The sequence below is a fragment of the Trachinotus anak genome, unplaced genomic scaffold (genome assembly GCF_046630095.1).
Source record: "Trachinotus anak isolate AG129_WGS33_773 ecotype Australia unplaced genomic scaffold, CSIRO_AGI_Tana_v1 ptg000014l, whole genome shotgun sequence".
In the NCBI taxonomy this organism is placed as follows: Eukaryota; Metazoa; Chordata; class Actinopteri; order Carangiformes; family Carangidae; genus Trachinotus; species Trachinotus anak.
In genome coordinates this window covers 11,463,409-11,486,969 of record NW_027273865.1, presented here as the reverse complement: position 1 = coordinate 11,486,969, position 23,561 = coordinate 11,463,409, and the positions used below count along the sequence as shown (strand labels likewise).

Below are 23,561 nucleotides of genomic sequence, written 5' to 3'. Positions count from 1 at the left end.
TTGTCCTGGCCCATTTTGTCATTAGATTCAATTACTTTCCCCCACTTTTTAAAAACTGTCCTCTTAGATTCAGAGCATGCAGTGACATATTTTGGACACTAGATGACAGTAAATACCTGTTTTTAGATTGCCTTTCTGTTTTCGCCATGTCATGGACACAGGACTATTTACAGAAAGGTTACAGTGCAAACAGGTTGTGTTGGGGCTGGAAATTCCTCTGGCTACTTGTTGAGAAAGATGGGGAACAAATAAACACGTGTTACATAATGCATGTTTGTGTGGGAGTAAAGTTAATACTTCCAGGCTAGGATGTCAAAATACTATGTACCAGTGAGGGCTTGATATTTTCAGCTGTGCCCCCCCACCATCAGTACCTCTAATGTGACATGAACCCGCAAACCGGTGCCGTGTCAACAAAGTGTCAACAACCGGAGCAGCCAGCACTGACCCTGCTTCAGCATCCTGTTTCAGCCACCACACTGACCGACTGTCCCCTCTTCCCCACTTCATTTCTCTCTGGACCCCTGTTAAATACAAACTGATTTCATCTGTATGTCCGCTGCATTAATCAGTTTCTGCTTGTTATTTCAGGGCAACGGACTGGTCCTCACCATTATAGGCTGACAGCGGTTCAGATGCCCTGTAGATGTCTCTGATTGCAGCCCTGATGGAGAGACGGGGAGCAGAGGGCGATCATTTAGAGCCGTGACGTCTCCCCGGTGGTGATTTGCAGCCAGTCAAGTCAGCAGCAGGCAGCCGTGATGATACAGGAGCTTGAGTGATGTGGCCTTCAAAGTAAAAGGGTAGAAGTGACCAGAAGAGGTGATTGTATCAAAATGTGGGTATTGTATAAGAGTATTTATTTTTCATCTAGAGCTGTAGCTACCATTGAGGTGATTCCTGAGTTAATTTTCTGGTAAGTTTATTCATCTACGTTGGAGCGACTTGGAAGATTTGTGATTTAAACATACTCCATTACAACTAAAGGTCATGGATTCAAAATCAGCTACATGAGTTTAAAGTGTCAGCATTATGCATTTGAATGCAAAAAAAAAAGTTGGTCACTCGGTAAATTACATATTTTGTTGATTTTTCAAGTAAAAAGAAGCTGCAGCTTGTGCAGCAGAGAGACATTAGAATGAGCCTTGTTCTAATGTTGACGCACCATTACTTTACAATTAGAAAAACAGGAAAAATTAGACCATGACTGATTGTAACATGCAAAACTTTAGGTGCCCCACTAAGTCAAAAGCCGATCTAGTAACCCCTGCTTTTTGGTAGATCTCACAGTTTGCAAGTGCTCCCTGTAGCACTACATTTCTTTATATTTTTGCTTGATACATTTACACCTACTCTTTCTTCAAGATCCCTTCAAGTTTGTAGATATTTTAGGCTGTTTTGCACACTCAGCAATCCCAGTGTAAGATCTACCCACAGATTATCATCCATGTTCAGGTCAGGGGACTGTAAGAGCTTTTTGAAGGAGTTCATGGTGGATTTTGATGTCTGCTTTGGATCATTGTCCTGCAGTAGGAGCCTGTCTCTTTTCACTTCTGTGCAGTGTTTCCTGTGCCACTGGATGCTACACAACCCCACTGAATAATGTTTCCACCCAATGCTGAACAGTTGCCAAAGGGGGGGTTACTAAGTACTGACATAGTAGGGTTTCCAACAGATTCCATAATTGCTGCTTAATTATTTTCTATTCCTGAGTTCATGAAATAATCAAATAACAGCATTGGCATCTGAAGAAGGGCTACTCTTTAGTGTCTGTTGCTGCAGGGTTATATTTACATCTTTTCACTTCTCTTCAAAAATCTACACAACATGTCATTTTCCCTAATCTCTGCATATTACTGGAAGCCATCATTATGCAGACACAATTAACTCAAAATTATTATTATTATTAGTGTTACAGTAACATGTAAGGGGCATTTAAATGTTGCAGTGGCGCAAGGTGAAACTAATTTCAATTATTTTATAAAAAAGTGTCTAGGTGCAAGAGGTCATATTTCATGGGATTATCATAATGTATGTTTCATATGAAAAATGGCAACTGCAACATAACTAGTCACTGCCAATTAAATATAGTTGGGACAAAAGTGCCATAAATTGTGGGTACTCTTTTTAAGTGCCTCAAAACTGAGTGTTTGTAATTACATTTCACCACTGCCTTCTACAATTTAAAAACTCACACATGGTGTGTATTTTAAAGGCTCATCCCAGTGTTTTTAGTTCCAGTACATATACAGTACGTTTTACTGCTTTAAAGACAACAATAATGAAGGAATAATGCAGAAATCATTCAGTATGTACTCAGCAGGATTTGATGGCAGTGTGGAAAACACAATAATATTTAGTCCTTCATGCTGAGATATAAAATACAAATAGTTAGTGAATACCCGTAAATACCATGTTCAGTGACTTAAAACACCAGGTAACCAAGATACCACAGCCCTAGCACTTTCTAAAATCTTGTCTACAGGCCTGTTTGACATTTTTGTTACTGATTTTGTAACAGAAAGCCTGATAACAAAAGAAATGTAAAAGTCTGACCATTAACACTGAACACACTCATAAGTTAAACAATTCTCTTTTATCGTCCAAGTATAACTTCTTATCAAAAGCAATATGAGCAAGGTTACAGAAATTTTGTCTTGAAACGCACAAGCTCCTTCAAAGAAGTTCCTCTCTTTGTACGTGATAAACATTAGCTGTGATTACTTAAAATATTCACTTTTGACTGATTTACCTAATAATTCGGTTATATGTAGTGATGATTGCTAAAAATGTTTTAAAAATATTAAATTCTAATAGATTTTCACAGATGGTCACATAAGAAATGGTGACTATGAACGAATGAGTGAATATGCAAACAATGATTTTTATTCTTTCCTTTCCAGCACTAGCCACACTGAACACTACATAATATCTCGGAGTAACATTAGCATTGTTGCCTAACACCATTTTAAAAGCTGCCTTCACCTCGGTTTGATGGATGCACATGAACATCACGCTCAACGTTGCAACACGTGGTTTTCAACACGGGTTTTATTTTGAAAGCTGTGCCCGGAAGTCGTGTTTGTCCCCCGCTGCTTTGACCGCCGCGGCTGGGTGATGGTTTGCTTACTCGGAGCAGGGCTGAGTTTGGAGCGGGTACTGTGAAATGTGTAAGCATGATGTTGGCTGGATAATCCGCGGAGGACGTTAGCAGACAGAGGTAAGGTGACAGCCGCCACTTTTATCCTCTCTACCGATCATTTCAGCCCGCTCATCCCGCTCCGCTGAACTTCTTCTCAGTCACTAATTCTGATGTGAAATGATTTCTTGTCATTTCACATCATTGACATGTGGAAATCGAGCGAAGTTTACCCGCAGCCTGATTTAGGATTTGACAAACTTGACTAAGCCCGGACTGTATCGCGGACTGTCCACTTCACCGTGATATCACTGGACTATTTTAGATAAACTGGGTCTTTTATTTCTGGACAGCTCTCTCTCTCTCTCTCTCTCTCCACCACGCAGGCAGTAAATAAGCGAGTAGTGAGGGTCAGTTTGTCGCAATGTGTGTGGACGGTGAAGGGTTTGTGCGTCTGCACCTGATGCGCTCCGAGGTCGCGGTTAGTTGAGGATGCAGCCTGTCAGCATCCTCAACTCCGACAGCACCAAACATCCCCCACAGCTTAACCGTCTCCCAGACAGTCATCCAGGTATTTCCCTGGAGTGAAAACAACATGAGGCGCTGCCAGGACTGAGCTCCATGTTCACGCTTTTATCAATGAGGTAGTTTTATAACTTATTCGGGGATTTTCAGCAGAGTGTCTTAATTGTCTTTAACGCATCTAATCATGGACGTGCGCAGCCTAAATGAACTAATCAGCCCTTCAAGCGTTTGTTAACAGCTGGCCTACCTGTTGAGGGCAGAGGTGTGTGTGTGTGAGTGTGTGTGTGTGTGTGAGTGTGTGTGTGAGGAGCTTGATGAATTGAACCGTCACCTCTCAGTATGCAGACGTTATTACAGCGACGTGACCGCTTCTCAACGAGACCTCAGACTAATCACCTGCAGTGGAAACTGTTGCTGTTGCGCTTATCGACCTGTTGTCTGCCTTTGGTTGTTAATTAAAATAAATAAACATGTTGGGTGCATGGAGTAAAACCCCTGAAATGACCGAGTGGGGGGGTTAACATGCACAGAATATATTTAATCTTCTATTTTTTTTCTTCTTATTATTCATACACATTCCTATTGATTGAAAGTGGAGTATAATTAACTGTCTTATGCATTACACTGTAAGTGAGACAGGTGCTAACGATCCTCTACCACCCCCCTCCACTCAAACCACAGACCCACAACCAGCTGAAGGCAAGTGAAGCAGGCAGGACAGCCACACCTCATGCGCGGGCTCAGCAAAGGTCCGAGTGGATACGGGTCTGACAAACATGGGTGTGCTCCAGCTCCACAATCCCACTCACCCCAGCACGCTTCTCCAGCGGGCCAATCAGATGCGTCTGACCGGCACCTTGTGTGATGTCATCATCACAGTGGATGGCCAGGAGTTCCCGGCGCACCGCACCGTCCTGGCCTGCACCAGCAAGATGTTCGAGATCTTGTTCCACCGCAGCAGCCTGCGTTACGCCCTGGACTTCCTGTCCCCCAAGACCTTCCAGCAGATCCTGGAGTATGCCTACACTGCATCCCTCCAGGCCACGGCCGAGGACCTGGATGACTTGTTGTATGCCGCTGAGATCCTGGAGATCGAGTACCTGGAGGAGCAGTGTCTGAAGGTGCTGGAGACCATCCAGGCAGAGGAGAGCGAGGAAGTGGCAGTGAGGAATCACAGCTCCGGAGACCACAGTGACCACAGCCGGGCCAGGCACTGGAGGCACATGTTGATGTCCAAGAAGCATTCCATACAGGATGGACCCAACCGCACCACCCCCACTGCTCTACACCACCTGGCGCTGTACCACATGACGGAGAGGAGCTCTCCTGGTCCAGAGCCTGAGGTTGCTCCTGAATCGAGCCCCAAGCTGGACACAGAGGTTGACATGGAGAGTTGTCAGCAGCCTCTGCAGCACAGTGCAGAGGGTGCTGAGGTATCCCAGGCCCCATCCCTGGATCCTGCTAGAAGCATAAAATCCGAGAACATGCAGGTGGATGAAGCCAACAGTTGCGAGGGCAGGTCCTCCAGCGCCGGGGAGGGGAGTTGTATGTCAGACCAGCCCAGAGACGAGGGCCCGGGGACGCCCCTGAGGGGCAGCGTGATCACCAGCGCTCGAGAGCTGCACACAGGCCCCGAAGACGGAAGACAAGTGGTGGGGAATTCTCTTGACTGTTTCCCCGGGATCCCTGAGAAACATCTGGCCTCCATATACTCTGTGCCCTCCAACCACACAGGGGAGGGGATTCTGCCAGTGTCCGTTTCAGTGGCCCCGTCCCTGGGCGTGCCACTGGACCCGAGGGCCTACAGCGGTCTGCTGCACCAAGGCTTGCTGCACAGAGAGCTCCTCAGCAGGCTGGGCCAGTTTGCAGCAGGGATGAGGCACGAGGGCCAGGCTCAAGGACAGCAGTGTTGTGGCGAATGTGGGCTTCAGCTGCACAGCAGGCAGGCCATGGAGCAGCACAGGTAACACGCGTGAAACATTCATCAACACCACATTTTTCACACCCTCCTGCAGCGTTACAGTGTGTTTTAAATCTATTTTAGTATCTTATAGTTTCACTTTGGGCTCCAAAATTTGGTTATCACTTGTTAAGGCCAAATGAAATTCTGCTGAAAAAAACTAAAAAAAAAACAAACCAAAAAAAAAACAAAACTCTCTGTTTCACATTTTTACTGACAAACGTTTCACATCTAATAAAGGATGTGCGGGATGTGCAGGTGCACGTGTGCTTGTGCGGTATGATGAATGTGAGCAGTTGATTATGCTGTTAAGAACAGCATTGGACACGTGTCTCTTGAATTCAACTGTTTCTTCAGGATTTTTTTTCTCTTCGACATGTTAAAATACTACCAGAGTGAAAAGCTGGAAGGAGCATCAGCAAATATGTTAATTTATTCTCAGGGACACCTGCACTCGTGTCTTAACAGTGAGATGTGTCGGGAAGTTTTGAATCGAGTCTTTGTAAGGGATTTGATATAAAGAGGCCTTAGTGTCTCATAACGCTGTTATTTACAAAGCCTCATTTCTGAAATTCTGTTTGATTATTTGTGTAGAAGTGTGTCTGGCTGTCTCCCAGGCTATTTGATATGCATTCCTTTGCATCAGCAGAGAGAAGCCTCTCAGCAGGGACCAGGCTGGACGCTTCAGCTAGATGATGGATAACTTGTGCTTCTCAACTCGCTCTGCCGTTTTTTCTTTATTTCTCCTTTATTCATGAGCTTGCCAGATTGTATTTTGTCATTGTACACAGAAAAACTTACCAACTCTCTCAATGGCAACTCTCATTAACTGATGTTTATAATTGTGCGTGTGCTCGGTCGTATTTGACTCATCACTTCATCATTAGAAACAAGACAATCTGTGAGCTCAAAGGCCTAATATGCAACTAACCCATGATTAGGATCACAGCCTGTCCCCGTCCGCGCCTGTGGCTGACATTTCAGCCTCATGCCACTTTAGAGTTGTGTTGAAACCGCCCAGCGAAATAGAGCATCCCGTGGGATATTTAGTGATGCGCGTTGCTTACTCATGAAGACAGGCGGATGTCCACAGGTTGAAGGAGTTGCATTGGTGGCACTGCTTGAGGACGTAATGAAGTTGCTGCAGGTCTGTAATCAGGTCACTGAGCATACACCTGGTGTGCAGATTGACATTTGTGGTGTTGTTAAACAAGCATCTCCTGCCACAGTCACAGTATGAAAAAGCATAGACAGGTTTGTTGGAATTTTTGCTGAAGTAGTCCTAAGGTCCTAAAGGAAGAAAAAGTAGAGAAACTGAGTTCCAATATATATGCAATATTTTTACAATGTGGCTGACATTACACAATAGAAACTGCAGTACTTCAGGTCATTTTTAGGTTATTGAAACTTCTGCTGATCCAACAAATTATTGGGCTATTTTACATGTTTGAAGACAACTCTTTTTTTCAGTATCTTTTAATTAATTAACTTTAATTATTGTCTTTTTATGTTTTTGAGGAAATAAAATAATTCTGTTATATTTTTATGGTATTTTTGCCTTTTTAAATACAGTGTGAGGCATTTTTTAATGTCTTTATTACACTGGACAGGAGACAGGAAATAAAGAGAGAGAGAGATGGGGAATCAAATGTAAATTTTCCCACCAGGACTTGAACTGGGAATGTTGTGATCACATGGTCAGCACCTTTAACACTCCATATTTTATGAAATTAAAACTATTTTAATGCAGTTTTTACTAAATAGTTTACAGAGAAGAGAAAAAGGGAAATTTATACATCAGGATTACTTGGTTACCAGCTTAAGACTGTCAAAATAAAAGCTTTCTTAAGTAGCTAACGAAGTAAATTATCTTTGAAAGTCGGTCAAATCTTTTAACTTAAAGTAAGCAAAAAAATTGCCAGTGCTCTTAAGAACATAGCTCCAAAATTATTCCTTTTTCTTCATATGTAAATGTTGATTTTATGTGTGTTAAATTACATCCCAGGACATTTATTTTGACCACAGAGTGTATTTAACCGTGCACTCTTTTTAGGCCATTTGCTCTGCTGTGCACGGGGTGATATAAGGATAACAGTACAGATGCCTTGCATGCTTGGATGTGTGTGATATGATATGATAGGTTTTGCTGCCGGCAGAGCTTCAGCGAATCATCTTCCTTCCTCCTTTTCATTGCAGTTACAGGAGAAGTGTATGTGCATGCATGTTATGTTGGAATGTGAGTTTGTGTGCATGTACTTGCGTGTGTTTGTGTGTGTGTGTGTGTGTGTTTGTGTGCGTGCCCAGTGTCTTGCAGTGCTGGCGGGTGGAGGCACGCGTATGTCTGCACTCTGAAATTAGCCAGATATCCTATTGTCTGTGTTCTTTTAGCATTCATGCGTTGTGATTCACAACTCCAAGGGCCTCTTACACTAATGATGCTGCATTCAGTGAGGGATTCTTGCCGGAATTAAAACATGCTCCTCTTGTTACGAGGACAATGAGGCTTCTGGGTTTGGGGGACTGTACAGAAAAAGCGCAGAAACGAGATACTTTTATTATCACAAGTGTGTTCTTCGCTCTGTTCTTGTCTCCGTTAACATGCTCACATCAGTGTTTGTCTTTCCACAGGAGGCTGCATAACGAGGAGAAGGGCCACGGCTGTGAATATTGTGGCAAACACTTCCAGGACAGCATGCGGTTAAGGATGCACATGCTTTCTCACACAGGTACTTAGTAACTCTCACAGTCTTTATCTCATAGTGTTCCATGCTTATGAAGCCTCTTGATAGTGCGGCCTTTCAAATGCACCTGTTCATACTACAACCCCTTCCTCCCTCCTCCCCCCTCTCCCACCAGTTAGTGCTGCTCCGAATACTTGGATCATGCTTTCTTTTCCATGCTTAGGTCTATGTACCTCTCCCTCCCGCTACTCTCCTCCCCGTCTTTCTCTCTAGTCTCTCTCTGTTTAAATCGTTTCTGTGTTTTTTCGGAGACTCTGGCAGCTCGCCAGCTCTGCCCCTTCTGAGTGATGACATCATCAGCTGCCGGCAGGCCTGGGTGTTCTGCCAGTGTTCCGAAGCGTGTGTGATGGCTCGCTCGCAGATGTGTGTCCAGGAACACACTGTACCCAAATGCAGACTTAATCAGACCTGACTGCTCTCCCAGCTACTTTATCCAAAATAGAGAAAGAGGAGCAGAGGGGTGGGGGTGGGAGGGTGGATCAGGGACTAAAAATGAAACTAAAACAGAAACCTCAACTGGAATATGTGTATAGACAAGGCGAGGTCCCTTGTTCGGGAATGACATACTGCTGACAGATGAGAGAGAATCTGCTTCTTTAAACTTCACCTGAGTTGTCCCTTTTTTCCCTCGTCTATACCCTCTGCACAACCCTAAACACACACACATATAGTCTTGTATTACTTGCAGACCTCGACAACACGCTTTGATTTTCAATTCGCAGTGACATCCACAACAGCAGCACCTTTAACCTAATTTGAATTTTTGCATAAACTCTCCCCATCCCAATGTGTCAACCCATAATGCTACAAAAAAAGAGAGATGTGGATCTCATTTCTTTGTCACTGTGTATTTCGGTATAGCAGCCTTAGATCCCGCTGGTTGCTAAGGAGCGAGTGCTCCACTGCTCTAATGGGCTGATTTGGTATTCAGCTCGATGCTGGCTCTTATTTTGGTATGCCAGACAAAGTGTTTTGATGGAGGACGATTGCAGCCGCGTCTGGAGACAGTTTGATGGTTTATGGATGAGAGCACACTCCGTGCCTTTGACTGCACAAGACAATGCACTATGTTCTCTTCTTCCCTTATCACACAATCTCACACAACACAACACACCACACTGGACAGCGTCACACAACATCAGGATCTACAACACTGCTCCAGTGTTACTACTATATAAGACTTCTCTCAACCAAGTTTTATTTTTGTGCCGTATAACAAAACGTACCATCCCAAACAGTAACAGTTTGTTTTCAAAAATTGTTGTTTTTAGAAATGAACAGATTGGGGCTTTTTCGTTATTTGTGTGCAGCACTGGGAACAGTGGCACAGTGTCTCTGTATAGAGGCATCGTAAGAGTTGAAAGAGGACCACATTTAGGCTGTAGCGCTCAGAGTTCCCAAAGCTTGTGGGTGTTTTAATGAGTCATTTTAACTTCATTTAAAGCCAGCTGAGCAGAAAATAGATCAGTGAATGAGCCCTGGGCCAGTATGGATCTGCAACCGATTTACATCTCTGTGAGAGCCAACCCACATCCAAACAGCTGTGTGTGTGTGTGTGTGTGTGTGTGTTTATGTGTGTGTGTGTGTGTGTGTATGTATGTATGTGTGTGTACGTGTGTGTGTGTGTGTGTGTGTGTGTGTGTATGTGCGTGTGTGTGTGTGTATGTGCGTGTGAATATTTGTCCTATGTGTCTGTCTGTGCAGGTGTGAGGTGAGTGCAGAACAAGGATTGAATGTGTCTGCGAGCAGTATGCATACTTGTCTGTTTCATGTCTTCATCAGAATAGACAAGGGCATTCCAAAGGTGAACTGGGAACTGTAGTTACAGTGTATGCGATGGGATTTGGGGTGTTGACTCTGAAGTGTTTTTTTGATAAAGGGATGTGCCGCAGGCGGGAAGCGTCTGCTGTAGAGAGAACACCCAGTCCTTCTGTGGCCTCTCAGGCAGACAGTCTGCTCACTGTTCAGAGACTGATAACAGGGCACGGTAAATAAAACTCTTCAGCTTGGCTCTTTTTTGTCAAGAAGAAGGCCCTTGCACCCTGTCTGGTGCTTTTGTTTGTCCTGAGTTGTGTTTTTATGGCGCTTTCCTCTGCTCCATTGTACTCTGTGCATTTGCTTCCTTGTGTTAACACCTGAAAAGCACAAGTGTGTGACAAGCAAGCCTCTTTGGTGACTTCTGAAATAAGCGCCTTTGTTCCTCTCTTGTTGCTTTTTCCACAGTTCACTATAAATGCTGAATTAACAGACTTACTCTACAATTACAAACACACATGTTTGTGTCTATGACTGACGAAGATACATTCTTATAAATTTGGTTTTATCTACAGCTCCTGCAGAGGCGCTGGTGTGTGATCAGTGTGGAGCAACATTCTCCTCAGAGGATGCGCTGGAAGCCCACAGGCAAACACACACAGGTACTTTACAAACGTGCACTAACACCCCCCCCCCCCTCCCACACACACACACACACGCACACACACGTTATGTTTAACCTGGGCAGCATGCATTAACCTGTCGAGTAAGCCATGACTACGGCACTTGTGATCGTGGGTCTAAACTTGCTTGTCATGCTGGCAGGGTTAAACTGTTCCTGTCATTATGCTCCATAATTTATCAACATGGAGGTGGGAGGTCCTCTCACATATCACCCACTAATATCTGCTGGCATCCAGACCCACTGCATGCCACTTCACCACAGCCGTAGCTTTACAGCACAAGTATTACAGTTTCACAGACATGTTGTTCTCATCTGCTGCTTGAGAGCGGCTGTGGAATTATTTACCTTACACTCACACACTCAACAACAAGATGAAAACCTTTTGTCCTTTTCAGTATTCTCAAATTAAAAAAAACCCTTTCTCGTCCAGCGAGTGCCTGCTATTAACAGTTGGCACTAGGATGAGTCAAAATATTTTTTTCTTAAAGTTGTGTTTTTTGGCTGAGTGACTGCACAACCTGGATGGTGACTTGTGATTTGCAATCTGGACTGTCAGAGTTTGGAACAACTTGCCCGAGGGGCGTCATTTTCATCTTTTAAAATCAATTCGTAAAAATTCTGTATTAGAGGCAAGCAAACAGAGAAACTGAGTAGTGTCACACTGTTTGAAACAGAGACTAGAAAGTTCTTTACAGAAAGGAGATAAAAATTAATTAGTGCATTACTGATGAAGTAAGAAGTCCTAAAATCAGGAGAAAGCCAAAGAACACAAATGTTTCTCTCAGTAAATTGGTATTTGTATTATTAATGGTAGTAAGAGTATTACTATTGTCAAATTCAGGAGTGTTATTAATAACACTATATTACTTCTAGTACCGCTTAATAATTGAGGGCAACATATAAAGGGCTTAATAAATTGTCTGACTTTATTAAAGGTTAGTAAGTGATATTTTCTTTATCAACTTCAAACTAAAGGTTTTGTCCCAGAAGTGAACATTGTGTGAAGAGTGAAAGATTTTGAATATAACATTGAAAAAATACATATAATTTGCATATATAAAAATGCTAAATCACACCACGCAAGCTCACTTAAAACAACATACATCAATGCATCAGTAATAACCATTAGAAGAAATAAATAGAGGGACATTCTGCAGCTGCTGGGTTGTGTGCCCACATTTTAGCAGGTTTTTGTTGGTGTGTATTCTCTGCCAAATTCTTGCTTCGTATTTTTAGCTCTTTGATAAATTAAGGAAGGAACCCTCCTGTGAATTGTTTGATCCCTGACACCTTCTGAAAGAAAGCTTCCAAAAATCTGAATAAATAAAACTTTTAATGACTTAAAATATCATTTATAGCTTTATAGCCAGCTGCTTTTGCTGAAACTATTAGTTGATTATTTGATCAACAGACAATTAACTTGCAACTGTTTTGATAATTGACTAATCATTAAATTTTTTTAAGGGAAAATGCCAAAAATATATTGCTTCCAGCTTCTCTGGATATTTGCTGGTTTCTTAGCCCTCTACCACAGACCTTTAGGTTTGTAGACTGCTGGTTGGACGAACTAAGCAATATGAGGAAATCACCTTGGGCTCTTGGAAATCATGATGAACATTTTTCATTTTTCTGACACTTTATTGACCAAATAATTGAGCTGCCAGTTATTATCTAGATTAACCAATAATGAATATAATGATTAGTTGCAGGCTCATTGTAAAATGGACAGAAAAAACAAACCCTATGAACCAGTTCTCCATCTCAATTTTGAAGGTTAGTTTAAGATAATCATCAACTAACATGATCATGAACCAAGTTCTATATTATAACAGCTTAATACTGGTTTTTAAAGGCTCTGACCACTAGTTTACTGCGATTGATAAAATCATTGACAACCAATAAAACTGATACTGTAAGTATGGCCTGTAATGAAGTGGCTCTTTACTCTTGAATATTATCTTATCATCTTGTAGTGGGAGACTTAACAACAGGTTTTACTCAGACCTTTCTGAATAAAAACCAGTGGGACTCATGTCAGGCGGTACATATGCCTGACAGTGTCTGAATCCACACCTTTTCTGCTACTGTCAGAGAAAGGTGATAACCCTCTCAGGAGAACTGGCATGTAACTGTAACTCCAGGTGGCACACACAGTATGAATAGTTAATGGATGGGGACATGGAGGGGTGTTAACGATGCCCAGAAGTTTCTACCCTCATCTCCCCAAGTTGTAAACATCCAGAGCTCAGTTTCAGCTTGGCAGTGTATCCAGAGCAGGGTACAGGAGGGCATTACTCTCTCATTTTGTCATGATCTCAGCTCGGTCTGCTGTGACGCATGACCCTTTTTACTGACTCTTATTGTAGCTCTCACAGCTGATGACATGAGCTACAGGTAATTTAATCAGCTGTGTTAAGGTTGTGTGGGGAAATTATGACACTGCTCCAACTCAATTAAAAGATTTAATAAATATCACCTGGATTTTATCTCAAAAACACGTGATCTTTTAGTGGTCAGTGCTGATGGTGCAGCCACGGCTTTAATTTGCCATGTGGCATAACCAGTGAGCCAAATGAGTTTCCTCTTAGCAGATTAACACTTGTCAGACCTCAGCAGCTGCAACACTGCTGTCCACCTCCTCTGGAGGGGAAATAACACTACTTTTGAGAGACCTTACTCTGAAGCAATTTGGCAACACTGGCTGCAAGACCAGTTTACAGTGAAAGTCTCTTTAGTCATTTTGATATGTCAGAGGTGAATGGCCGTGGGTTGCTGAAGTTAGAGATCAAAGAGAGGAGGGGGGGTGGGAGGTGGGGAGGTGGGGGGTGGGGATGGAGTGGACTGTGAGAAGGGAAGGGGGTAGGGGGTATGTGAGGACTTCCTGAGGGCAAGAGGATTGCTGTTGGTGTTGGATGCCAGGACTGAGAGGAAAACAACATCATGTGCTGCTGTTTACTCCTCACCACAGCACTGTCATAGTCTCCTCTGACCTACTTGTCAGTGCCCAAAATAAAAGAATGGATCCGTCTCCGAATTGCTCTCACAACAAAGGGGTTTGTTTCATCAGAGCAAGCCAAGGGTCTGGGGCACCAAGCATTCAATATTGGAAAACTCAAGTCTGTAAATTATCTACAGTACACACAGAAACTGACTATATATCCTTCAAACCATACTGGCTGACCATTTTGCCACCTTGCCTTCAAGGCAAAGGCCATAAGAGTGCTGCCTTTGTGTACTCACAGCAGCTGCACTGTTTCCACACATTACGGGCTGCTTCATCAAGTGAATAATATTACCTTCTGTCCAAACCCTAATTAAACAGTCCTGTAGTCCATTCAGATACAGCCCAGGCTTTATAATACAGCCTCCTTAATGCAGACCTTTTAGCTCGCCTAATTGAGTGTCCGTCATCATATTGCATTCTCCTGTTAATACCGAGTTGTAATTTGTACAAGCCTTAAACTGAATTGAACTGTGCTCCGTTTGGCCATTGTGTCCTCAGTATTTATTTGCACTGACTGCCATGATACACAAAGCCCTGGGATGCCCTGTCATTTCCTGCAAAGTGAAATACAGTTGATAGAGAAAATATTGTTAACATTCTTGGAATCGAGGCGAATGAAACAGTGTGTGACCTCAATGAACCGGTCCATGGAATGGTGGTTAAACACGAGCAACGTATCTCTTGTTGCATTAATTATTGAGTCGGCTGTTCCTCACTCGGGTAGATTAGCAGTCTACTGATGAGCACCCGGGGTTGTTTAAGGTACTGTAGTGTTTGTGTATGTGCTTCTTTAGCCACCACATCTTCAGGAAGCGCTGGCATGAACACATACGGCAGTATGAATGCACAGGGTCATGTGAGGTCTAGCACATAATGTAGCCTGCATGACTGTGTATGTTTAACTGGGTGTTATCAGTGAGTCAGCAGACAGCGAGGAAACTGTATATACACTGAGTAGGGCCTTAGGAAATAGTCTGTAGTGTCCTCACATTGCATGCTCCAGCTGATGGACATGATCGGCCATGATGTAATATTGTAAATTGTGAAATTCCTTGTCCTTTTGATAGCAGCAGGGGATTTGTTTAGCTTTGACTTGGCTGTCATTCACCATTTACTGAAATAAACATCTAAACAGATCAAATTCTGCAGGGATTTATTAAAATAGGGCAAATTGTTTGCAAAATAACAGTCAAAATGATATGTTTTGTTTCCACAGTTTAGCAAATATAAAGCAAAATTATTTACAAATCAATCAGTTTAAATGGTGGGCAGCGGACACTAAAGTTAAGATTAACACAGAAGAAATTATACAGATTTGCGGGCGTCACTGAATACAATCTCTTGTTCAATTTGCAGTGGGTTTACTCCCAGATTCTCAGGGTGGGAAAACTTTTGTTTGCTGCTTGAAAAGAAACAGGCTGCGCTTATTTGTGAATGAAGGGATTAGCTTGAACACTTCACCCCAACAAGGACCATGATCCTATCTGGTTGCCTAGACACATGGTTTTGTTTCTTAGGCAGCGTGAGAGCCTGGCTGGCTCCCACCTCAGTTGGACTGAATAAGTGGCAGATGTATGAAGGCAGACCATGTTAAATCACATGAGCATACACATCGTCTTAGTGGAGATGTGCTGAAATAACATGAAAACCTCAAACTGCCCTGAATTACAAAACTAATTGTGGATTAGACAAGCAGCTCAGTAATATAATGCACACAGTAAATGTTTATATCTTCTGCCTCATAGCAGAATTGCTTGAAAGTGAATCATTATTCTCACTGTTAAGGCTCCCTCCCACTAAACACAATGCCCAGTCAACTCTCCAGCCTTTTGAGGAATACCATTGATTACATGGTATTTACCCCATTGAGGGCCAAGGGTCAGGGGGTCATCCTGTGCCTTAAAACCCAAATCCCAGGCCCATTGTCTGGTTAAGGGTGAGAAAGCAGGGGGCAATGACAGCCAACTTTAGGGCTTATTCTCTCATAAAGAAGCTCCTCCGCACTTGTTACCAAAGCTTACTGGAAAACTCTACAACTGCAAATCCCTTTCGTTTGAAAAGTTAACAGAGCACAGCGAGGAGAAATGCCACCACTAACACATACAAACACTTCCTCGCCTCCGAAGGTTTTTGTTTACACTTCAAGATATTATTTGTCATTTTTATTTTCAGCGTCGGTTGCGCAGAATAAAATCGAAAACGACTGCAGAGCTGTTGTCACCGTGTGTCAACCTGAGATCAAGAGTGAGATTCTTGTGACAGAATATTTGTCATGTGTCTTTTGTCAAGTTTCAGTGTTGTTGGTGACAGAGGGATCAGGATATACATCTATGAGTGTCTTCGAGTGTGTCAGGAAGTTAACGGTTTACCTCCTTAAAGAAACTGGAATGTTAAACTTTCAGAGCAGCCAGAACAAAGCACACAGGCTGCATCGAAACAGCCATTTACAATATATGATCGTTAATAAAGAGAGCGGAGAGATAGGATAATTAAAGTAGCTTTGAAGTAACTACAAGGTGGATAATGTGTTATTCAGTTTGTTAAGGGCTCTGCTCTGCTTTGCCTGCAGCTGAACTAACCTGGACACATTGGAACAGAAAGCACTCCCCCTGCTGACGGCAGCAGATACTACCATGGAAACTAGTTAAAGTGAATCAAGGCTGAACATCACAGGTCATGCAGACTGAATTTTGTGCTTCTTGAGTGTCTTTTGCCATTTTTCGACAGATCATTATCCAGACTGCACTGTTGCACTGAGCTTAGTTAACAGGGCATTAGTTAGGTATGACTCAGGCAGAAAATGAAGGTTAGATAGTGAAAGGATTTCCTGTATGGTCAGCGGATGAGGGGAGTGGGGAGGGTGCAGAGGCGTTGAGAATGGAGGGTCCTTTGTCTTCAACTAAAATATTGTGATCCGTGGGTGAGAAAGGGCCTTGGTCATTAGCCGACAGCATAAAGACAGGGATTGTAGGAGTTGTGTGAGTAGCCTATGACTAATGGGCTTGGTCAATGAGGGCCTGAACCTCATTGTGTAACCTTTGTGCAAAAGTCCACAGGATAAAGCCTCTGAACAGGTGCAGTTCATTCCACCGGCTCACCTCCCTCCAGGATTGTTAAGATCAGGGAATGTCTTTCATCCTGTCTTCTTTCTGTTAATGATTATGAATGATCAGTTCTATTAGAGTCATTTTGGGGGGAAGATCTCAAAACTAGGTTCAAAAAGAAGCACTAGAATTTCAAAGAAGAGGCTTTGTGTGTTTATGCCAAATTGTACTTATCTGTGAAATGTTCAGACTAGAAAAAAAGCCTCTTGCTTTGTTTAAACAAAATGTGTATGCGTGGATTAGTAAACAACACATAGTGAATGTTTCTGATTTATCCCTGAAATGTGAATTTTTGTGATGTGTTTCTTTTTCTTTCTGCTTTGAACAGGCTTGTCTGTTAACTTGATTGAACCTAAAGCAAGTGTCTGACACTCTTCCCTCTTAGTATGAGTGTGCTGTATCCCTTTCCCTGCGTTAATTCCAATTTAATTGCCAGTTGCCTCAAGGCACTTCAATAACAGTAACAAATGATTTGATTTAGTGGACCTCATCAGACTGCATTTTAAATGCGACACAGCAACCCCACTTGAATTCCAATGAAGTGCTGGCACAGTCCTCTGTTTACTAATGATCCTCTGCTGGAGATGTCTGATTGAATCTGAGTCAGGAGCAATGGGACCTGCTAGCATTGTAAATGATCTGCAACCTGAGCAGACAGAGAAATAAGGACCTCATAATCTCACATTAAAGCCTCACTCTCCGGGACATGCACATTATGTCCAATGCAGCTGATTAACCAGTCCCTCAGTCTTACCACACATATGAATTTGCACCAGTCAAACACACACAGTCAACACTTGTATGCCAGTACTCAAATCCATTCTGGCATTCAGAGCCTGTAGATCAAGTGTTGACTGTATGACAGCCAATGGATCTTCTTCACAAAGCCATTTTGACTTAAACTACCCTACCAGCGACTCCCTATCTGTATTCCTCTCCACACTCTGTGCAACAGGAAAGCAGCCCCAAAGAGATGCCAGGTCACACACAGGATTAAACTGGATTGTGTTTTTTCCTGCAGTCCTGCCTTTAATGGCTTGATATCACTACTTAACATTCTGCACGGAGCGCATAGTGTAGGCATCATTTAGGGTGGAGCTACTATCAGCCGCTCTTTGAGCACAGAGACAGAGGACTTCACAGGCTGGAGCTGACTCCTGATGGGGAATGAAGAGAATAATTACACATCTAACACACCAGGAAGGAGCCATTGATTGTGTGATTGGCATGCTGTGCATTGTGTGGGAAATTCTTAAAGAAAACAATGACTTTCATGGTTTAAAATAGAACGTATAAAGAATCACAGTAGAAAGTGCCTCTGGGCTTTTAGGGGAGTTAGTTTAGGTAGAGGCACTTGCTCTTTGAAAGAAGCTTTTCCCTCTGAGGACTCGCACAAAGTTGAAGTGACCCAGTTTCCCCACTTAAGGCCCTGTCTGTGTATGGTACTGAAATAACTGTGCGTCTGTGTCTTGTGCGTTCTCCAGGGACTGACATGGCGGTGTTCTGTCTGCTGTGTGCAAAGCGCTTCCAGACCCAGAAGGCCCTGCAGCAGCACATGGAGGTCCATGCAGGCATGCACAGCTACATCTGTAGCCACTGTGAGCGCCCCTTCCCCAGCCACACGACCCTCAAAAGACACTTGCGATCGCACACGGGTAATACATGGATCATTTGCACCATCATCTGTTTGTAGTGTCATCTCCTGTCACAAAACATAAACTTTTGGTGTCAAACGCATGCATATGTTGAGAACGAGACAAAGACGGTGCGTATTTATTTTTGTATTTGGGTTAATTTCCTCAGGTTATTGGCTTTCAGGTTTTAGTCAATTTGCATGCATCCTCTCTCACCCTCCTTTTTTCCTTCTCTATAAGATGACTCACTTCTCTGATGACAGCACTGTACCGTTATGGCCGGTGCATATTTTGGGCAATTTCATCCTGTTTATATTTTGGGTTCTTATACAGCCTTTGGGCTTCTGCAATTCACGGCTGTCAGTTCTAGTGTGGTTCACCCAAAATGATAGAGGAAACCCAAATAAATATTGAAGGAAAAGCAAATGGAAATGACTTGTCTGTGTGTTCTACCGAGGGTGAGTCTTAGTGCCGCAGGAGACGGAGAGATATTTACTGAAAAGATGTCCCCCTTTCTTCTTTTACCTTAAATAACACTCCCAGCTGTCAGGACGGCTTGATGTCTAGACAGGAGAAATACATAATTGATGTGAAGAGACAGAAGTGAAGGGAGTTTTGGCCATGGCAGCGTATCTTGTTTGTATGCCATTCTGCTTGGAAGTAACATTTTGTAAATGTCATCTGCTCCGCAGTGGGGTGGAGGATTGGGGAGAATCGGCCTGTAATGAGGAGAGCAATGTATCCTCTGACTTGGCTGTTGCTGTGGACACTGAGATAATGAGGCACATAGGTCATTGGAGATGAGTCAAACCCTCAGCCTAGGAAAGAAATAGATTAACTACAGTATAGAGAACAGAGCAGCACATGCCTAGAGGACTTTTATTAGCTATTAGCAGACAGCCAAGAGGAGTGTCCTCATGTCATAACATTAGCAACGTTTGAAAGCACATTATTTCCCCGCTTGATATGCATGTGCACAAAGGGCTGTGTGATTATTTGACCTATGCAGCTACATATGCGCCATACCATGTTGTGTCAAGAATAAAGTTAGCCTTTAATGCTTCTCATGATAATGGGCTGTACTGGTAGTGTGGCTGCTGTTGTGACACGACTGTGTTTTCAGGCGATCACCCGTTTGAGTGTGAATTCTGCGGGAGCTGTTTCAGAGACGACGGCACACTGAGGGGCCATAAACGCATCCACACAGGAGAGAAGCCTTATGAGTGCAACGGCTGTGGGAAGAGGTTCAGCCTCAAACACCAGCTAGAGACACACTACCGTGTACATACAGGTGCGAGTTCAGAGACCACAACACACAAACATACAGGAGAGTGCAGGATCTTCAGGGGATTGCTGCTGTTAATAGAGCTTATTTAGCTTAATAGTTCAGTGTTTTTAAATTAAAGGGACATGAAATATATGGAATATTGCAAGTGTTACTGTCAGTCAGTCAATCCCATTAAAAGGCAAAAACTAGCAATAAATTGATCCTACTAACAACTATTTTCTTTATAGCCAACCAGTTCTTTATGCCTCCAGTTCAGAAACTAATAAAACACATCAAAGAACCACACTGTTGCACTGGGTTACATGTTCCTTCATTATGATGAACACAGCCAGTGCAGTTCATTTTGACTCAATACCACATACACCATCCTGCTGCTGTAAATACTCACCAAGTGTTTATTCATATGCAGATAATAATGTTTAATAATGGATAATAATGGTCTTTTTAAAAAATCAAAGTATATTTGTGGCCTGCTTTTGAACATTCACATCTTCAGTGGAAATAAATAGGCTGGGAGTTCTTTTCGTGGGAAAAAAATGTCTGTGTGTCCCACAAAGATGCATTATTTTTAGAGTATTAAAAAAAAAAAAAAAAAAAACCTTCACAATGAAGGGCATTAAAATTTCTATTTGAATCTGAGGTAAATACAGCAAATTCTAATCCCTGGTGCCTTTAAATTAACTTATTTAACAGAAACACCATTAAACAATTACATTAAATCATTTAAGTATTCTAACAAGTTACATTTCCTTCCATCTTACATTTTACTGCCTGCTATCTGATTTCTCACAGAGGTCAGAGAGAAACTGAATTTGTGCTGGGTGACACTGACGGATCAATATCTAATATCAAACTAAAGGCAAACCGATATAGGTCTAATCCCAGAGCACAAACACACATGGACACACACCACACAATACTACAATAAGTACAATGGACTGAAATAGAGGTGAATCCTGTTTCACCTGGCAGCCGTCTGGCTCTGGGTTTACAAGGTTAATGCTGTATTGTTGAATTTTTCAGGTGAGAAGCCATTCGAGTGTAAGCTGTGTCACCAACGGTCCAGAGACTACTCGGCTATGATCAAGCACCTGCGCACTCACAACGGAGCGTCTCCGTACCAGTGCACCATCTGCCAGGACTTCTGCCCGAGCCTGGCCGCCATGCAGAAGCACATGAAGGGCCACAAACCTGAGGAGGTGCCGGCGGACTGGAGGATAGAAAAGACTTACCTGTACGTCTGTTACGTCTGAGCAGGACTTGGACCCCATGCACAATCTGACACACTCACACACAGACACACACAGTTGGGTGAAAACCTCAAAAACTCCAGTGTTGCTTATTTTTAAATCTGAAAGTGTTTCTTCATGGGTTGAAAAAAAAAAAATCTGACTCTTTTTGGATAAACTAAAAAATGCATTGAGGGAAGGTGTCTTTTTTTTTTTACCTGATAAAAATGCAAGCATGAACACAATTTGTCTACACACTAGGGCTGCCAATAATGATTAGTTGCATTATCAATTTTCTTATTTTTACTAATAAGCGATACATCATTTAGTCTAAAATAATGAAATGTTGGTGTCGAGGTGACATCTTCAAATAACTAGTTTTGTCCGACCGACAGTCCAGTCCAAAGAGATGCTGGGTACAATGATGTGACACTCAAATTCACACATTTTGAGGGGAACAGCGAATATTTAGCATCTGTCCCTGAACCATGAATTGATTATGAAAATTGTTGACAGTTTCCTGACAACTTAACTGTTTCAGCCCAAATACATGCAAACATACAGACATTCTCTGTCTCTCTCACACTCACTCACTCACATACACACACACACACACACAGTTTTGATAATAACTGTTGCTCTAATGGAACCACTGTGGTTAAAATCAGTACCACAATGGCTGCGACTGCTGACCTGTGTGTGTAGCAGGAGCTTTTTGATTGATTGCTAAACCATCAGGCAACCTGAGTCATCGTCTATGATTGTGCAGTAGGTGTTGAAAACAATTCCATGAAGGCTTGATTGGCTGAACTTTGCAAGATTTCTCTCCTAATTTCCTGTGACGTCTACGTTTTTGGTTTTTTTTGTTTTGAATTATTTCTTTCTGCTGTTGGATTTTAATTTTGGAGTTGTTTATTTTCTGCATGTTTTACTTGAACGGCTGCCACGTTTTGACCTCATAAGCTTGATCTCTTTAATTGCCTTGTCTTTCTTGCAGTGGGTGTTATTGTTTCGAGGTAACTGGCTCACAATTTGAGTTTCTCTTGCAATGAAATAGGTTTTGCTATTTATATGTTGTTTATTTGTTACCAAATATGTACTGGTTTTCATCACACAGTCGGTGTCTCTCGGGATGATTTCTAGTAGAGTGAGCTCTACCTCTCCTCACTTTTAACCGTTTGTTTTAAACCTACTGCAGATTATTCATGCATTAGTGGTTTTAATTTTCTAACAAAAACATCATAACTTAAATGGTCAAACAGTGTGTAAAAAATGCGAAAGGGCCTCAACATGGCTTTTATGTGTAGTTTTTTATCATTAACGATATATAGATGTCTTATAAAATCACAGAATCAGAATTTTCTAGAAGAAAATTGAAGAAAACATGAAAAGAAGTTTTTTTTTTTTTTTTTTTTTACAAAACATGAAAAGAAAATTCTGACGTTGAATCACTATGAGCAGGTTATTGTCAGTTGTAGTGTAGCTGTAATGTACAAACTGTCATGGTATGTTATTCCCTTATGTGAGCCTAACACAGGCCTTATAGATTTAAACATGTTGTATTTTTGTATTACAGTAATTTGCTATTTGTTTACATTTGGTATGATTTGAGAAACATCTTAAAGTGTGTGTTTTATAAGTCTCTGATTTGATTAAGATCCCTCCCTTGTGCCTCTTTTATAAGTAGCGCATCAATGTGCTTGAGTACATGGGTCTGTGCTATCAGTAGTTGTTTCTGGGTGTTTGTTTATTGTTACTTAATTAAAGATAGACTGCCATGTAGATCCACTTTGTCTCAACATTGCAACTGGAAGCAACATACTGTGATAGTGGCTGATAATCTGATGCAAGTTCCAAGCAATTTTGATGTAAAAGTACACGCTTGTCTCAAATTATTTCCTTCAAAGTGACAATGGACTGAGATCTTTGGATGAAAACTGTGTGTATAGCAAATCTTGGCATGTGTGGGCATTACCAATGCCTTCTTAAGTAGCCAACAACACTCAGTGCCATGAAAACACACATTCACTGTATCTATTCTACATGAACATGCACTATAAATGGATTTCCTCGGTGGACCAAAAGAAATAGAGCACTTTTGTTTGAAAAGGGTGTTTTCTTTGATCTTTCTATGTTGTGATAATGCAGATGTCCTTTTATTTGATGTGTCCTAGAAGGATGTGATTAGCATTGTTTAGATTATGTCAATGTCTGTCTACCTCAGGGCCAGATCAAAGCTCGACCTGGTATCCAATCAGGGTTGTTCTTCTTGCCATGTGTGCAGTAAAATCCCTCTTCATTACAGCTTTGTAACACAGTGTGTGAAAGTGTTTTCTCAGTGTGGATTCAGGCACAACTCTGTATGCGTCAGTGTTCAGTGGCATGGTTAAAAAAAGAATAAAACAATTTACTATTTTATGCATCCTGTCCTCCAGCCCTTTTTTTGTCTGATGTGCCCTCAGAGCCCCTTAAAGACCAACTCGCCCTTTAATCAACA

The 23,561-nt window shown here is 42.2% G+C and overlaps 1 protein-coding gene and 1 long non-coding RNA gene across 3 annotated transcripts in view; one reads left to right on the top strand and one right to left on the bottom strand.

Moving 5' to 3' along the window:
* Positions 1 to 50: 50 nt before the first annotated feature.
* Positions 51 to 23,561, bottom strand: part of LOC139631567 (uncharacterized) — a 38,261-nt gene continuing 14,750 nt past the window's right edge. The window contains exons 3-4 of the long non-coding RNA XR_011693408.1: positions 612 to 788; positions 51 to 524 (exon numbers count right to left, since the gene is read on the bottom strand). This is a non-coding gene — a long non-coding RNA (uncharacterized lncRNA). The remainder of the gene's footprint in view (positions 525 to 611; positions 789 to 23,561) is intronic.
* On the top strand, positions 2,950 to 23,486 carry zbtb16b (zinc finger and BTB domain containing 16b). 2 transcript variants are annotated; one of them, XM_071495815.1, is made up of 7 exons: positions 2,950 to 3,220; positions 4,346 to 5,627; positions 8,253 to 8,350; positions 10,696 to 10,782; positions 18,398 to 18,568; positions 19,671 to 19,838; positions 20,859 to 23,486. In XM_071495815.1, the coding sequence occupies exons 2-7, from the start codon at positions 4,441 to 4,443 to the stop codon at positions 21,086 to 21,088; spliced, it is 1,941 nt and encodes a 646-aa protein (XP_071351916.1). In that variant the 5' UTR covers positions 2,950 to 3,220; positions 4,346 to 4,440; the 3' UTR covers positions 21,089 to 23,486. The 2 variants fall into 2 exon arrangements, with proteins under 2 accessions (XP_071351916.1, XP_071351917.1); XM_071495816.1 differs by lacking the exon at positions 2,950 to 3,220 and having other exon boundaries at positions 3,235 to 5,627.

Bases quoted from the DNA above. Each gene is read 5' to 3' on its own strand.
- zbtb16b (XM_071495815.1), top strand. From the start codon at position 4,441: ATGGGTGTGCTCCAGCTCCACAATCCCACTCACCCCAGCACGCTTCTC. The intron at 8,351-10,695 runs GTACTTAGTAAC...TTTTATCTACAG, and splicing joins GCACATGCTTTCTCACACAG to CTCCTGCAGAGGCGCTGGTG. The intron at 19,839-20,858 runs GTGCGAGTTCAG...TGAATTTTTCAG, and splicing joins ACACTACCGTGTACATACAG to GTGAGAAGCCATTCGAGTGT.